This window comes from Heteronotia binoei, chromosome 21 (assembly GCF_032191835.1).
Source record: "Heteronotia binoei isolate CCM8104 ecotype False Entrance Well chromosome 21, APGP_CSIRO_Hbin_v1, whole genome shotgun sequence".
Lineage (NCBI taxonomy): Eukaryota > Metazoa > Chordata > Lepidosauria > Squamata > Gekkonidae > Heteronotia > Heteronotia binoei.
The window spans coordinates 41,033,117-41,050,706 of record NC_083243.1 but is presented as its reverse complement, the minus strand read 5'-3'; the positions used below and the strand labels follow the sequence as shown (position 1 = coordinate 41,050,706).

General features: G+C 40.7%; 1 protein-coding gene across 2 annotated transcripts in view; it reads left to right on the top strand.

Annotated features, from left to right (window-relative positions):
- Nucleotides 1–17,590, top strand: part of TTC8 (tetratricopeptide repeat domain 8) — a 59,402-nt gene that overhangs the window by 10,628 nt on the left and 31,184 nt on the right. For both annotated transcript variants that reach the window (XM_060261244.1, XM_060261245.1), the window contains 5 exons: nt 6,940–7,060; nt 7,657–7,720; nt 8,853–9,012; nt 10,328–10,417; nt 13,783–13,827. In XM_060261244.1, the coding sequence (XP_060117227.1) occupies nt 6,940–7,060; nt 7,657–7,720; nt 8,853–9,012; nt 10,328–10,417; nt 13,783–13,827 (480 nt within the window). The remainder of the gene's footprint in view (nt 1–6,939; nt 7,061–7,656; nt 7,721–8,852; nt 9,013–10,327; nt 10,418–13,782; nt 13,828–17,590) is intronic.

Sequence of the window (17,590 nt, the reverse complement as noted above, 5' to 3'; positions counted from 1 at the left end):
TTAATTTTGTTTGTCTGTGTCCTTTGTAAAGTTTATATCTCCACTACCTGGCATTACATTTTATGACACACATGGCCCGGCCTGACAAGGTTGGATCTGGCCCTCATAACAAATGAATTTGACACCCCTGCTCTAGACAAGAGGCCACTGTTTGGATAGAATATGGTGAAACAGAATGATTTCCAACTGGCAGAATGGTCAGACAAGGACACAGTTTATCTCTCTATTTCTTCACATATCATAAGGAAAGCTGCATTAGACTCAGATGAAGGTGGAGTGAAAATTGGTAGAAGGAACATTTAACAATTTGAGACACGCAAATGACATGACATTATTGGCAGAAAACAGTGAAGATCTGAAACAGGTACTGATGAAGGTTCAAGCATAAAGTGCCAAAACAGGATTACGGTATATATGAACATCAAGAAGACAAAAGTAATAACTACTGGGGATTTACACAACTTTGTGGCTGACAATGAAGAAATTGAAATTGTTTAATTTTTTCTATTCCTTGGCTTCATCATCAACCAAAAGGGAGACTGTACCCAAGAAATCCAAAGGGAATTTAAACTGGGGAGGGCAGCCATGAAAGAGCTCGAAAGGATTCTTAAGTATAAGAATGTGTGCTGCTGGTGACCAAGTTCAAATTATTAATGCCATATTATTCCCCATTGTTATGTATGGGTGTGATATTCAATGAAGAAAGCTGACAGGAAGAAGGACGATGCCTTTGAAATGTCATGTTGGAGGACTGCTTTACAGATTCTGTGGGCTGCCAAAACGACAAATAAGTGAGTTCTGTCAAGCCTGAACTCTCCCTAGAAGCTAAAATGGATAAACTATTGTAATTTGGTCACATTGTGGGAAAAGACAACAGTACTAAGAAAAACTGAAGGCAGCAGGAAAAGAGGAAGACCCAACATGAGGTGGAATGACTCAATGAAAGAAGCCACAGCACTCAGTTTGTGAAACTTGAGAATGGCTGCTAACTCTAGGACATTTTGGAGAATGTTAATTCACAGGGTCGTCATAAGCCAGAAGCAATTTGATGGCACTTAACACACACATACATACAATCAGTGCTTTTTTTGTAGAAAAAGCCCAGCAAGAACTCATTTGCATATTAGGCCACACCCCCTGACATCCCCATTGTTTTGCACAGGGCCTTTTTGTAGAAAAAGCCCAACAGGATCTCATATGCATATTAGGCCATACCTCCTGGTGCTAAGCCAGCTGTAACTGTGTTCCTGTGTGTTCCTGTTCAAAAAAAGCCCTGCATACAATTATTTTGCTCATGCAAACAGCAAGGAGTAATTTTAATATTTACTCTTGCATAAGGACTGGTGCACACCCAGAAGGCTTTTGTGGGATTCACCCCACTAATGTGCAGTCAAAAAGGCTCATTAATACGAGAAAGTTTGCCCCGTAAACCAAGACTGCCACTGCTTCATGAACCAGCTACAGGCAGCTGGGCATCAGGATCCCCCAAACATGTCTTCAGCTCCCAGTTCAGACAAGGAGCGTGCCAGTACACATTACAAAGTCCCAAGCTAAAAAATGTAAAACAAGAAAACAGCAGAATGAACAAACACACTGTAGAAAACAACTTCTTGTTAACTGCAGAATTCTGACAGCATTTAGAATATAGGCTTAACAAACAGGACCTGTTCTAGTAAAAGTTTAAATAGAGCAGTCCTCGTAAAAGAACTGTTCTATATATCACATAGATTAAACCTATCTGGTGGTTTGCAGTTCCGCAGTGACTAAAAACATGCTTCTGGTAAACTAGGTATTTCTTCAGATACTTGCTCATGTTTAACAATATTTGATAGTGTCCTATCAGGGCGCAGAGTGTTAAAGCTGCAGTACTGCAGTCCTAAGCTCTGCTCACGACCTGAGAAGTTCGATCCCCGGCGGTAGCTGGTTTTTCAGGTAGCCGGCTCAAGGTTGACTCAGTCTTCCATCCTTCCGAGGTCAGTAAAATGAGTACCCAGCTTGCTGGGGAGAAAGTGTAGATGACTGGGGAAGGCAATGGCAAACCACCCCGTAAAAAGTCTGCTGTGAAAACATTGTGAAAGCAATGTCACCCCAGAGTCAGAAACAACTGGTGCTTGCACAGAGGATCTTTCTCTTTCTTTTTCCCTATCAGGGTGCATTTAAAAAATCAGGGGAGACTTCTGCCTAATCAGACTTGGAATAATTTTACCCACCCTTTGCAGTTTATTGTTAAACATGATCCTGTGGTCTAGGATTTAGATATTAGGCAACTCCCATCAGTAGTGCATCAGGTCCTTCTCATCACAATTGCAGGCACAAAGTATAGGTGCCTATACAGAGAAAATTAATTCTAGTTTTTATTTCATTGTCCAGTGGTTCTTACAGTAATATGATACAGAGCCTGCTTTGTGGAAATTGAGAAATGCCCATTCAGCCATCCACAGCTTTGCTTTTTATCTCTTGCATAAAAACAATGTTTTTGTATCAAAATCACTTTTGATGTCTTTATTACATCTGACATGATGCAAGGCACTTCAGTCCAATTTGTGTTGCCAGTTTCTGCCTAGCAAGGAGGACCATTCCCTTCAGTCACAATTAGATGTGTGTCAACACACGTTGTTATGACAGGCAGCATCCCCATTCCTCTTTCTTGGCTATAACTTTTGAAAAGTACAGCTGTTCCATTTTGTGGCTATAACAGAGTTACTAGGTTGGAGCCAGCAGATGCAAGACCTCTGGTGGTTAGTAGAAGCCATTGTTCCTTTCAAAAGCATTTGTATCCATCTGGATCACCATCTTGTTTACCTTAAACCGGATATAATAGTGTACTATTGTATTTTGGTCACTGTATACAGTGCAGAGACAAGATACATTATCATAGGCTATACAGAAATCTTGTGACAGCTTAAAGGCTAACAAAATTCCGGTATAAGATTTCATGGATTACTGGCCACTTTTTCAGAAGCACTGAACTATGCTATGCAGTCTTTTAAAGGTAAGGATATGAAAAACCAAATAGCACCATCAAGGGCCTATGAAATGCAGGAAGTATAGTGTCTTGTAATTATGTAAAATTCAGATCCAATCAAGAAAAACACAGGGACCCGTTTTACGATTTATACTAAGCCAGTTGACACCTGTGCCAAGTAGGGACTGGGGAGTCCCAGTTTTTGCTAAGATGGTTGAGCCCTGTGATGAGTAAGAAATGTTTGAAATTTATATTTCTGGTAGTCTTTAAGGTGCTACTTCACTTGCTTGTTTTTTGCTGCGACAAACATCATGGTTACCCCTCTGTCATGATTTTCAACTTAGGAGTAGCTGGTGTGTAAATCTGAGTTCTTCATAGCTGGGTTGTATTTCTGATACCTACTTGCTGTAGATGGTAGGTTCTCCATATATCATCAAGTTTATAATGGTAAAATGTGGCTTGTGCAAGCGGTGTGGCTTTCATGATAGAATGGTTGTACTAAAGATTGGCAAAGCTGCATTGTTCAGGCTGGTGCAATGCCTATAATCCATACAGACATGGTTCCCTTAAGTCTTTTGTCAAGCACCCGCTGTTATGTTTGTAATTCACACTTTCCAAGCACAAGGAAGTTACCTTCCACCTGTCCTCTCTCACTGCAAGCCCACATTGTTCCTTCTGGAGCTTCTGGTTTACGCTCTATGCTTACCTTTTTAGTGAGCCACGTATTAATAAAGAATGGTCTTTGTTCTAATGGCAAGGTGATTTAGGAGGAATCCCGAGGTTCAGATAGAGTGAAAAACAGAAAAATTGTTAAATGGAATAGTAAATGTGACCAATTTGCTCAGTACACAGATAAAATCTCTTGTACCTGTTCCAACTTAATGGTGCATTAACAGTGTCGGGCTCAGTTAGTGCCAGATAGTGCCAGACTGCTGACTTGTCGTTTGGGATACTTTACAGTTTATCCAGACTGAGGACATGGACAGACTCTGTGGAGGTTTGAGGCCTTTATACCTTTATACCCTGCAGATATACCCATTTCTTTCCTGACTACTTAAAACTATGGGGTAGCTGGCTTACTGAATTCAGGAGGCAGAGAGAGCTGCATACCCTGGACCCAGGAGATCTCAATAACTATCAACCAATAGGGTTGCTAATCTCCAGGTGGTGGCTGAAATTCTCCTACTATTACAATTGGTCTCCAGGCAACAGAGACCAGTTCACCTGGAGAAATTAGCAGCTTTGGAAGGTGGACTCTATGACCTTATATCCCATTGAAGCCCCTTCCCTCCCCAAACCCCGCCTCACTCAGTCTCCACCCTCAAAATCTTCAGGTATTTCCCAACCCAGACTTGGCTTGATTTAAATAGACAGATGCCTTCTCCAAGTTGGCTGATGAGGCCGTGGGGGCTATTGAGAGCCACACAATATGTGTGAAAGAGCCTCATGGGGATAGATCAGTGTGGCTTCCCCATTTTTTGTGTGGCTTTTAAGTCTCCTACATTGCTGTGGGAAACTCCACTTCCCAACAACATTGAACCCAAAGCAAATAACCTATGTGGAAATGGCTTTTGGATGGTGGACCCTGAGTCAGAATTCCCTTTGAAATTACTATTCTTCTCCAGTTAGAGTGACTATATTATGTTAGTCCTACATCCTCTGCTAGCTCTCTGCCTCCCACACCCACCCACTGTGGGATGGCCAGAGACTTATTTACTGGTTGATAAGCATGTACGTGTGCCCCACATGTACTCTTCTCCTTTTGTATGCAGACACATTTGCCGTAGATTCAGATATTACAGGAATCTTATTTTGTGTGGGTTATTTAAAAGAGGCTGATAAGTAGTTGGTTATATAACTTTGTTTTCCTGCCTTAAAGTACATTGCATTCTTTCATAGTTGTTCATGAATGCCTTTGCCCTCTGGGGATGAATCTATGAAATATTTTTGAGAGGCTTTAGTCTGTGTAAGAGTTAAGACAGTTGAAGTGCATTAAACTGTATCTTTATTAAACTGTACTTCAAAATACAGTATAGTATTATGACTGCAGTAGTTTTTTGTTAACTATCCTTTTATTGAAGACAGTTGTCTTTTTGTGACTTAATTTTCATTGTACTTTTGGTTTCAAATACTTACTTTGTAGTGCTTTTTAGTCAGTGGTGAATAAAAGCCCAGTCTTTACTCCAAAAGAATATGGTAGTCTGTTCTGTGTTTTGAAAAGGGTCTCTCATTAGTTTAGCAGCTATATCATTCTAACTCTATCTCTTGACTTCTGTAAGCTTCCTACATTCTTAATAAGTCATCAGGGAAACATGTGAACCTGCAGTCCTTATTGTGCAGGATTTTTTATCCATAGAAGGAAGATGGAGCTTTCTTTAGATAACCTGTTTCATCTTCAGTGAACACTGTAGATACTTAATGCAATTCACTGATGTCCATGCAGATCTCTATCAGAACCCTTTTGTAAATGATACTGGTCTTCTGAAATTAATCGTTATATGGTTTTGGATTTTTCCATTTATTTTTTAAAAACTTGCTCTTAGGATTTTTAACTTGTGTCATGCACATCTGTACCTATACCTGAATTTTCCTCAAGGGTTTCCCCACTTGGAAATCTTACACCTTCTCCTCTTGAACTAACCATTTACAGAATTTTGCACAAGAGATTTTAAAAGGGGGAATTGGAAGAAAACCATATGTATCAAAAGTATTTATTGTTTCTGAAGCAAACTGAGAAAAATTAGCGTATGGGTGATGCTCCATATGTACTATTAATTAAGTATGTAATTAATATATTTACAAGCTAAATATGTTAACAGAATTCCCTAAATTAGTGCTGATATTTTTAAGATTCTTTGAGTGAGAAAGGTGTCTGTATAGCTTTTTGTTCATACCAGTCCTGCAACATCTAACATTAAAAGGGGCTTCTGGGGAAACAAAACAGAGGAAAAATTGAAGCCATATTTCACTAGTTATCACCCATTGAATCTTTTCAGGCATGGGAGAGGTATGTAAACACCTAGTTTCTTCAAATGAAATTAAGTCCTCAGGGCCAGATGAATTGCATCCAAGGGGTACTAAAGACGGAAAATAGTTTGGTGGGCTGTACCACCATCACATTTGGGTTCTGGTATTTTGCCCCATTTAAACACAGGTCTGCACAACTGCCAAAGCCTATTTGTATTCTGTTAACCATCTTCCATCCTTCATGTGGCAAGTCAAAGCTGTGGGCCTCTCATCGATGTTTTCTATTGCCCAAAAAGGTTGGACCAGAACCAGTAATTTGAAATGAAATCAAAAGAATTCTCAGCTAAACATTTGGAAGAATTTCCTGACAGGGCAGTTCCTCAGGGGATGCAAGCTTCCTTGGGAGGTGGTACTTCTTATGAGGTTTTTAAGCAGAGGCTAGATGGCCATCTGACAACAATGAAGATTCTGTGAATTTGGGCAGATTATGAGACAGAGGGTGGGAAGGGATGATCCAGTGCTTGGTTCTCATGGGTCTTTCTTTAATGCCCAGAGTAATGCTGATAGTCACTTTTAGGTCAAGAAGGAATTTTTCTCCAGGCCAGATTGGCTCAATGATCCTGGATGGGTTTTTTGCCTTCCTCTGGGCATAGTGCAGGGGTCACTGTGTGGGGGAGGCAGTTGTGAATTTCCTGTGCTGTTTTGGGAGGTTGAACTAGATGACCCTTGAGGTCTCTTTCAGCTCTTTGTTTCTAAGGTGGTTCTTTCTAGCTTTTAGTTTTCAGTCTCATGCTGCAAGTGAAAATGCAGTTGGTTTCCATTCAGTCTTAATGTCCCACAATTTTATCCCCTCTTTCTACTCTTGCGTGACTACAGATTAATCTATTGTCTGATATATAAAATCAAAGAAAAATATTAAAATTCATTTTTGCTATGCTGTGTTGCTTTTATGTACATTTCAGGCTACTGAATGTTAACATTGGTCCCTTCTTTCATCTGTGATCTAGGCTGCTTGGTGTTTGAAAGTACGAGCCTTAACAGAAATGGTTTATGTGGATGAAGTTGATGTGGATCAGGAAGGCATTGCTGAAATGATGCTTGATGAAAATGCTATTGCGCAAGTTGCACGTAAGCACAATGTTTATAGGAGCTGCAAAATTTGTTGCCTTGTTGTAACTATAATTGAATCTCAGAATGTTTTGTACCTAGTAAAAAAAAGGGAAAACATTTGGTCCTTCAGACTACAAACAAGCCTCTCCCCAGGATTTCAAAATTCTTTGCAGTTGCTTACATGGTGACTTTGTTCCCACATGGTAAACTGTGGATGTGAGGACTGTCGAATGAATGTCAATTGAGTATTTTCATCTGATTTGTCTATTTTAGACCTACCTGCTTCCAAAGCTTTGTTCTGGTAACTTGATTTCATATTGCGAGTTTTAATGTCTTCATTTTATTAACGTTTAAATTTCTGTATGTCCAAAAAACATTAATTGTCAACAGTGAATGACTTTGCATGTGCAAACATGATAATACAGTTTACTATATGCATTGTTTGAGATAACCTATTCATATGCCAGAGGTTCCCAGTTGTATTTAAATCCTGTGACTTGAGCCTTGCTTTCTTTTTAGTGGAAAAGGCAATAAAAGAAAAACGGCGAAAGAGAGGGAGGATGAAAGTATCATTGAGTTTTAAAATATTAATGACACCTTTATTTATTGTGTAGGTCCTGGTACTTCATTGAAGCTCCCTGGAACCAGTCAGGGTGGAGGTCCCAGCCAAGCTGTCAGGTACTCTATTCACTTAACCTATTCAGAAGTGTATCTGTTGTAGTGTGGTCACTGTTGGGCTTAACTGGTCAATGCTATTCAATGGGAAGTCTCTGTGATGACTTCTTATTTCTCCTTTCTACTCTTCACACTTCCTTTTGAGTTGGATTGTCTTCCTGCTGTCCCCCTGCCCCGATGTTTCCTGCTTCCTTCAATCCAAACTACCCTCTTTTGGATTGAGGTGGTAGAGGAAGAAGTTATTTGGTTGTTGGTTGGATTTTTGTTGATAGAGCCCTTCTGAGTTATTCTAGATTTTAGTCTGCTGGTTGCTATGATGACTCCTATAGATCTCTTTGTATTTTATTAAACTGTAATTCACTTTGTGAGTAAAATACGGAATATGTTTTAAAATGGATAAAATGATTGTGTCCTTTTTGAGTTGGGTGATGTTTGTGTGACCATTACTGTAATTGTGCTGCATTTCAAACAAATATGGTAGAAACTCTAGGTCTCTGGAATTAGAAGTAGCTGAAGCAGGAGGAACATCATAGGTGGGTCTACCTGGAAGTAAGTCCCATGTTATTGAGTGTCTTTAGGATTGTACTAGAAGAGTCTGAAATAAGCTAATTTTTTAAACCCACAAATATTTAAATAATGGAGAAGAAATGTCAGACAGTATGAGGAGTGTTATGAGTCATCTCTCCAAATAAGCCTAGGATAAACTGGCTTCGATCCTATGACGCTGTTCCCCTCAAGCTTCTCTCTGGCCTCTGTGGAGGCTTTCACTCAAGATGAGTGTTTTTCAGGGAGCCCCTGCATACAGTGAAGTGCCAGAGGCAGAGAAAGTGAGGGCTACAGCGAGGAAAGCCTCTGCAGGGGCCAGAAATAAGCATGAAGGGGCATCATGCCTTAGAACCAAAGCTCTTGGGTTATTGCCACTATCTGTTTAATTGCATACTTATTTTATGCAATCCCTCACGAGGGTGTTGATTACAAAAACTGAATTCTGATATATTTAGGTGCACACACATGAAAACAAGCAGATATATCTTTATTTTAAATTTCCAGGTTTGGGCACATATGCTTTCTTTGTTATACCAGTAGAGCATTGACAGTTCAGCACTAACATCATTGAATCTGTGTACCATTTCAGGCCAGTGACTCAGACAGGGAGACCCATTACAGGATTTGTGCGACCCAGCACCCAAAGTGGACGACCAGGTACTATGGAACAGGCCATAAAGACTCCAAGAACTGGTCACACTGCCCGTCCAATGACCAGCGCTTCAGGGAGATATGTCAGGCTTGGAACGGTGAGGAAGAGGAAAGATAAACTACTTGTACTGTTCATCTCATGATCACCATTTGTCTTCTGTATGTTTTCCAGGAAGCTGATTTCTTCATCTACCTAGTCCATACTACCTTGCTACATAGGACCACACTACTTTACCTTGTTATATAATTTTTTGTACAATGTAATTGTAGAAGTTGCAACTTCAGAATATTATCTCTGTGACGTAGGGCGTTTAATTGAAATCTCTTTAATCTGCATTGTATATAGAATCAGAATTGGAAGGTATCTCCAGGGTCATCTAGTCCAACCCCCCTGCACAATGGAGGAAATTCACAAGTACATCTCCCCATAACTCCTGTGACCCCTGTACCATGCCTGGAAGATGGCAAAAAATCTCCAGGATCTCTGACCAAACTGACCTTAAGAAAATTGCTTCCTGACCCCAAAGTGATGATCAGCATTTCCCTGGGCATGCATGAAAGCTTCTAATTTAAATATAGAGGAGGATAACCTGCCCAACTTGGACAATCTCCTAGACATGCTTGGAAGACCAAACTTCCACATAGTTTCTTTACTAGTGAAAATGGAGGAAAATACCCAAACTAAAATGTTTGTTTTTTTAACTTTGAGCCACTCCTTGTCAGTGGATTTTTATGATGCTCAACATCACGGATTGTAAATTTCTGTAAATAAGAATTTGGTTGGCGCTTGTGATTTCCAAAAATCCAGGGTAGAGCCTCCCAGGCTAGGTAAATTAATTTCCCCAAAGAATGGGAATAATTTACTGTTGATACTTCCAAATACTAGAGTGGGAGGAGACAGAATGTTAATCTGAAAGTAATAGGAGTTTCAGCTGAATCCACTAGCAAAGCTCTAAATAACCAGCCAGATAAACAATTCCATGAGGGGTCAGTTTTCATCAGGTAAAATTAAGCCGCCAACAGTGCAGTCCTGTGCAGAATTACTGCAAATCACATTAGATTAGCATTCAGCACTCTTTGTCTGTTTTAGTGATGATACAGTCTTTAAAACTTTTATTTTAAGTGGAAGCTACTGCACATCAGAATGGATGTTGCTTCTAATAGCTTCATGAGTAACAGAATCAACTTCATTGGGACAGGTGCTTTAAGGAAAGATACCTAAAATCTCCATTGAGTATATGAAGATTCATGTGTGCATTTCTGGGCTGAAATCCAGTGATCATTGAGATCTAAGATAATTCCCGTAACAGATTGCATTCTTTGTTCAGATACTTCTTTCTTAGCAGTTCTTCTCCTAATGGTAATTTTCAAGCAAAGGTTTAATGCAGAACTGTATTGTTTTTCCTTCTTCAGGCCTCTCTGCTCACAAATCCTGATGGCCCTTTTTTAAATCTGGCTAAACTGAATTTAAATAATTATGCTCAAAAACCGAAGCTAGCAAAGGTACGTGTTTACTTAACTATAAAGTTTGTTGTGTCTCTTAGCATCTCCCTCCCCGCAATTTACAGTAGATGTTTGGTAGACTCTTTCCCTTTGTCAGTTCAGGAAGCAGCTAATTTTCCTTCTTCTTTTGGTCAAATAGGAATCCATTTCTAGGTTGGTCTCAGAATGAGATGCAAAGGGCCAGTCTGGACATGGACTTGGCTCCTACCTAGACTTTTCCTGGGTGCAGTGAAGAGGGGTGTTTTTGCTGATCTCCCCCCACCAGTGATCCTCCTGTGGAGGCCTCCAGGAGTATGTGGGGGGGGTCAGAGGTTTCCAGCAAGAGGGAGTAATAAACAACAATCTCAGACTCACACACATCCTTCATTCCTGTGGAAATTCTAGGTGGGATCCAAGCCACAACACTCAGTTGCTTAATCAAGGCTGTGCAGTCAATGGGACTGTGGGGCCACTTCCTGCTCCCCTTCCCCCTTTCATTAGCATACTTCTTTCCATGGATGAGTATCACATCAATAGCAATCTTAATTGTGCCTAAAGTTTCCAAAGGTAAGGGATACAGGTAAGGGAGCATGAAACCCTGCAAGCTACTCTCAGTGGCTTAGCTATGGTTAGATGTTTCTGCATTTGACCAAAATCAATAGAGGCCAGCTGTGAGATCCACTATTTGTTATTTGTCTCCCTGGTCATTTGCTCTGAATATTGGACATTGAATTAACACTTTTGATTGAATTACTCTTTCGTCTCTTGCTGGTCTCCAGAGACTCAAAGTGAAAGGAGCTTTAGCGAATTTGAACAAATGTGTGAATTACTCTTACGCCTCTTGCTGATCTCCAGAGACACAACTTGAAAGGAGCTTTAGTGAATTTGAACAAATGTGTGCAATCTTAGCTAATGGTAGCATTGCATATTACCCTGGAATGGCATGGTGGTACAGTTAATACTTTTTCAAAGGTATGGAATACATACAGTCATCACGTGAAGAAACTATAGTTAAATGTAATTCTGTTCTGAGAGAGTTTACATTTTTATTTCCAGATGCATTTGTGCTTTTTTTCTTCCTTACCATGCTGACAGAAAATACAATTGTAAGGGTTTAAGTGGAGGTATTGCAGATAAAGTCATAATTTGCTGGAAGTAGGACACTTGCTAAGTTGAAAGGAAGCAAATAGCCTTAGCTAATGGGTTTTAAAGTGTGTGAGAAAGACAAACAAAACATTACAAATCTCTGGCCAGCTTTTAGATGCACTCAGAATACAAATGTATATATGTGCTATTAATCTAAAAGCTCATATTGCATAGATGTTTTTTCCTTTCAGTTTCACAGGAGTAGCTGTAGTGCTTTTCCCCCTTATTGGAGTTTTGGATTTCTAAAAAACACAATTCTCATAATTATTTTCAAGAAAACTGAAAGCCAGCCAAAACGAAAACTTGTCTGTCTTCCTCCACCTCATTATGTCTCAATCTATGCAGTTCGAGTTTTGCTTTCAGCTGCTTGCTGGTGGCAGTGTTTAATGCAAGGGCAGGGGCCTGGTTCAGCAGCACTGAAAGGCACATCAGAAATGATCACAGCTTATTGCCACATTCTGACAGCCTGTTCAGATTGTATTTCCCTTCCTGTGGCCAAGGGTTGTCCCTGGGGAGAGATGAGAAGGATGCTGTTGGCTTGCTTTGTTCCCTCATGCTCTTGTCACTGGGAGAAGTGAACAGCCAAAGAAGCAGGTCCAGCAGTTTTTTGGAATATGGGTCCTCTTACCCTGTGATTAATCTTCACCCTGAAGAAGGTAATAGAGAGAAGCACGACGACAACCACAGATTTATACCCCACCCTTCTCTCTGAATCAGAGACTCAGAGCAGGTTACAATCTCCTATATCTTCTCCCCCCACAACAGACACCCTGTGAGGTGGGTGGGGCTGAGAGGGCTCTCACAGCAGCTGCCCTTTCAAGGACAACTCCTGCAATAGCTATGGCTAACCCAAGGCCATTCCAGCAGCTGTAAGTGGAGGAGTGGGGAATCAAACCCGGTTCTCCCAGATAAGAGTCTGCACACACTTAACCACTACACCAAACTGGCTCTCTTAAGCAGGGAATTAAGATCAACCTGCTTTTTTCCATTTCTCCCTCCTCCTTCCTTAGGTGCACCCAAGACAGGTTGTGCCTGAATGGATTCAGAAACAGATAAACTGCCTGCATCTAAAATTTTAGGTGGATAACTCACCTGAGAGGACATGCTGGCTATCTGCCTTTGTACAAGCTGCCCAAAGGGCCAGATTGGTGAGATATAAATCTGAAAACCAATCCAAATGTTCAGATTAGTAGAATTGTTCTGTCAGTGTGGACAGGATTCCATAGAGAGAAAGGAGTCATTGGTACATGATCAATGATGTTATTCCTATAAAACAACATTGAAAATATGAGTACAACATTATCAAAGGCACAGACATTATTTTCCCCAGTCCTCCAAGCCATGATTGTGGAAGATCAAGAAGCATGCCACAAGCACTGTTTCTTTTGTACTCCTTTCTTTGCTAATGTATTGGATTTCTTCTCTTCCTCTCCCTCCTTTGAGCATAATATAAATTGTCATGCTGTCCAAATACAAGCACAGTAAGGGAAAAAATCAGAGGGTTTTTCTAAAAAGCCAAGTTCCTTTGCCCTGGTAACAGCTCCTCCCCCCCCCCATGGATTTTCAATATGAGAAGGCCACCCATGGCTATTAGATCTGTGATGGCCAAAAAGATTCCATATGGTGTTCTGCCATGCAGTGAGGCATTTCTGTGCCTCTGTTGCACATACAGACACACAAGGAAGCTGCTGTTGCCGATCCTTTTGGTAAGAGAGCCAGTTGGGTTGTCAGAAGGATCCAAGAGGAGTCATATTCTGGCAGTGCCACAAAGCTTGCTGGGTGACCTTGGGCCATTCACATTCTCTCTCATCCTGATCAATTTCATGTGGATTTTTTTGTGAAAATAAAATGGAGTAGAGGAGAACAATGTCACCACAAGTTCCTTGGGAAAAGTGGAAGAGAAATGTACTACGTCAATAAATAGCAGTAACAGCTGTGAAAGAACATCCACAACTCTCCCTTTCCTGTTTGTACACTGAAATGCTTTCTGCTCATAAATGGGGTTCTTTGGATCCCATCCTATTTACGAAAAAATGTCTTTGATGCAGAAAAAAATAAGACTCCTTTCATGTGCGGGCATTCCTGGTGTATATTAGTTGTAACATCCATGTCTTTTTTAAAATATAAAAGACATTTTAAATGAGCTACATCAATGCTTATTTATTTTTGTAGGACTGTAAATGGCTTTTGGGGTTTTTCCTCCCATCTTGACAGCATGTTGTAAATTGTTCCCCTAACAGGCATTGTTTGAATACATTTTCCACCATGAGAACGATGTTAAGAACGTAAGTTGCTCTTCTTTATTTCTGTAACTCAGCATTTTTCAGCTGACTGACACTTTGAATGTAAACCCTTCCATGGTAATAAAGCTCAGGAAAAATCTAGTTTTAATTGGGATGAAATTACAACTGCTAGAATCTTGACACTGCCTGCTAATTTTTTTTTTGGGGGGGGGATATTAAAAGTAGCCATAACATGGTTTATATTTTAAGCTATTTGCCTATGAAACTGCACTGCTAAGTGTATTCCATAATCCATTTGAAAGGATGGAAACAACTGGACTTCTGAAGCAGCTTGGCCGCTCCATAGAACCCATGTTCTACCTGCCTTAGATAAATAGTTGTTTGAGAGCAAAGAATTACAAACCGGGATTTCAGGGCAGACTGGGAAGTTTTGTGGAAATTCTGCCCTTTAAACATGTTGAGCATCACCTGTAGCATTTGCAACAAGTACAGAATGCCTCCTTTTATTTCTCGTGTAAAAACAATCCCTAGACAAGAAAGTGTATGGGGCACTAGGCCCAGTTGTGTGTGAACAGGATTTTTTGCAATTGGATATTCTTCCCTGTCCAACAGCATCCCTTCCCTTGTGCACCTTGGCAGTCCTCTGTTGAGTGTTCAGGAGGGCCCAGATAAACAAAATGTTGCAGGGCCTGGAGTAAAGAAGGAGTATAGGACAAATTTGCTTCTCCCTGGTCGCATAGGAGCATAGCAAGCTTAGGTGTAAGACTTGCTGAGTTTACCTAAGAGGAGGTAAAGGTGATTTTTTTTGCTTGATTTCCCTCTCCTCACTGCAGCCCCCCCCCCCAATCTTGTGTATTTTGTTGTTGAGAATTCCTCCCCCCGTCGACCTTTAGCACAGGATATTCAGGGTGGACAGGCATCTGCTGTGGGAAAAGAAAGATAGAGAAAATCCTCTTGTGTGAGCTCTTTGCTTGCTTAAGCCTGGTCCCAGCGCCTGGATGTTGTTTTTTTTAATCTGCAGGTGAATCTTATATTTAGGATATTCCCACATAGTAGGTAGTTGCAGAAAGTTACTCTTTTGCTTCCTTTCTGTCCTAGGAATATTTTAATGCCTGAACTGTTTGTTTATAATGATTGTGTTATTAAAAAAAGGAAGCTGTTGTTTTCTGATAGTCACCAGATTATGCTCAGGAAGTCTTCAGCTTGTGGCACTATTTTACCATGCCCTTGCAGTATGTCCCACTTGTTTACCAGATTGCCATCTCAAAGCAAGGCCTGAATTCAATGTGTGTGTGTGTGTTTTGCTTTCAGCGTGGCGATGTATTAGCTATTTCTTACAGATGACAGCAAAGTTCACTGTAAATGTTTAAAAAATAAGCACCAGCAAATCGGGAGCAGAGCTGTCTATATACATTCTAAGAGTTGTAACAGGATGTGTGGTACAAGGTGCTTTACAGATATGGGAGCAGATCCAGGTGGGTAGCCGTGTTGACCTGAAGCAATGTTACAAAGTTAGAGACCAACAGCACCTTTAAAAGCAGTGGCACAAACACATTGCTGAGCCATTTTCCTCCAGCAGTGCTTCTCCTCCCCCGCCTGCAGACTGTTTCTCCAACAGTAAAACGTAGCTTGAATGTTTAATTAGAGGGAGCAGCTGGAGAGAAAAAAGTCTAGAAACAGTGGTGTTCTTGTGACATGTGTGCGCATTATTGGATTGTAAGTACAATTGATTTCAGTAGAACTTGCCTAGTTCTTGGTTAGCAGAAGTATGGATGCTTCAGCCTCATAGATTTTTAAATTAACATTCCAAGATTATTTTTCCACAGTGATGTTAGCAGACCATGGCCAAGACCCAGAGGTCCTGAGTAGTTCTCAGAGGTCCCTTTTTCAAAAAAGGTCACCCACATACCCCTAATTTCTTTTGTAAGCTCTGTAGTATTCAAAAAGCATTTTGATGCAAGGGTTTTTGAAGAGGAAATGGCATCAGAATAAATCCAGTTTGTACACATTCTCTTTGAGATCCCAGCCCATGTTTGGAAATATTTTCATGCGCACCTACAATTTCTGTTAGCATTTATTGGAATTGCTTCAACCGAAAGGGAGTATGTGGGCTTTAATTTAGTCTAAATTGTCTGCCTTAATCACTTGGTTGCACAGGCACATTTTGAGATAATTGAACTTTAGTGGTATAAAAACATGCAGCCAGCGACAAGTGCAGACCTTTGAAATGTCATATCAAAACAGTGGGATGTGAAAGATCTAAATTGTTTCTACAGCAATTGGCACTTTCGAGCAAGTGGAAATTTCAGAAGCAAAATTACATTATAGTATACACATGAGTTGCCACTAAGGGATTTACAGCCCAGTCCCAAGGCCCCGATGCAGATATATTGCAGACATAAAAGCAGCACTACAGTTCCCCAGCAGAGGGGAAATATGCACAAAATCAGCTGGTTGTTTATGTTTTTCTATCTTGTATCCCCTTCCCCTTTTTCGCTTCTCTAACTTTGCATTTCCTACCCTTTTTATATTAAAACTTAATAAAAAAATTTTAAAAAATCAGTTGGTTCCAAGGTGCAGGGACACATTGCCTTTGAACTGGGTTCCATAACAACCCTGCCACAACCCGCCAGTCAGGGGAGCAACATGTTAATGATGCTCCCAGGACAGCTAGAGATGAAAGTAAACAACCAGTGCTCACCAATCTGGGCTCCGATGGCCTGACTTCAGCCTGCTTAACACCCATAAGCTGAACACTACAACAAGGAAGGGTATAAAGGGAATCCCATACACATATGCAGTGTAGGGTGGACCATGATGTAAACACTAAGAACCTTGGGACAAACAGAAGTTCATAGAAGCAGGCTGAAGTTCTTTCCTTCAGCCACATTTCCTTTTTCCAGGTGGGCCCACGGGAGAAACTGTGGCCAGTCCTATGACATCACCCACATGCCTCTCACTTGGCAGAGGTAATTGCAGTAGAACACTTCAGACCTCTCCTGCAAAAGAAATTGGGTCTTGGGGTGGGTGGCAGCTCAGGAGCATCAGATTTTTGCTAGATGGATACTGATACTAGTGTAGTAATAAGGGAATAGACAACCACCAATTGATAGAAAGCATTCCTATTACAGAAGGGGTTCATCAAAGGTAGAACTCTTGAAAACTAGTGGGCAGTTAGCAGATGAGATGTTTTATGTAGAGGATGTTGCTGAATACAAAGGTAAAGTGTTTCCAGTCATAACCAACTCCATGGCAACTGCATGAAGTTGGACCTCATGGGGTTTTTAAGGCAAGAGATGAGCAGAAGTAGTTTGCTATTGCCTTCCTCTGCACAGCAGTCCCCATCTTCCTTGGTGGTCTCTATCCGAGTCCTGACCCTGTTTAGGTTCAAGCTCTGACAAGGATCAGGCTAGTCAGAAAGAAAAGCTGTCAGTTGGTCTTTGCCTGCCTAAATACGAATGAAGACTTTTCATATGTTTTCAGAGAAAATACAGGTAGGTCTTCAAACTTAATAATAGCCAGTAAGTAGGCTCCTAATACTTTAGAAGCATAATGTGAAAAAAAGAGAGGCTTGCTGGAGTCTGCTGCATGTCCTGCAGTACTTCTCTGAAGGAAAAAAAAACCACTTTTTTTCTTGGCAGTTGCTATTAAATAATGTCATTGTCTAAGTGTGACTGAGCATACACTGAATGTATTCTATAGCGTTGACAGGAACTCCGTGAAAAGGCTAGGGTGAGGGAGGGCACTCACTTTATTTGAAATATCAAAGAGCATTGTTGACATGAAAAGTGGAGCATGCTTGAAA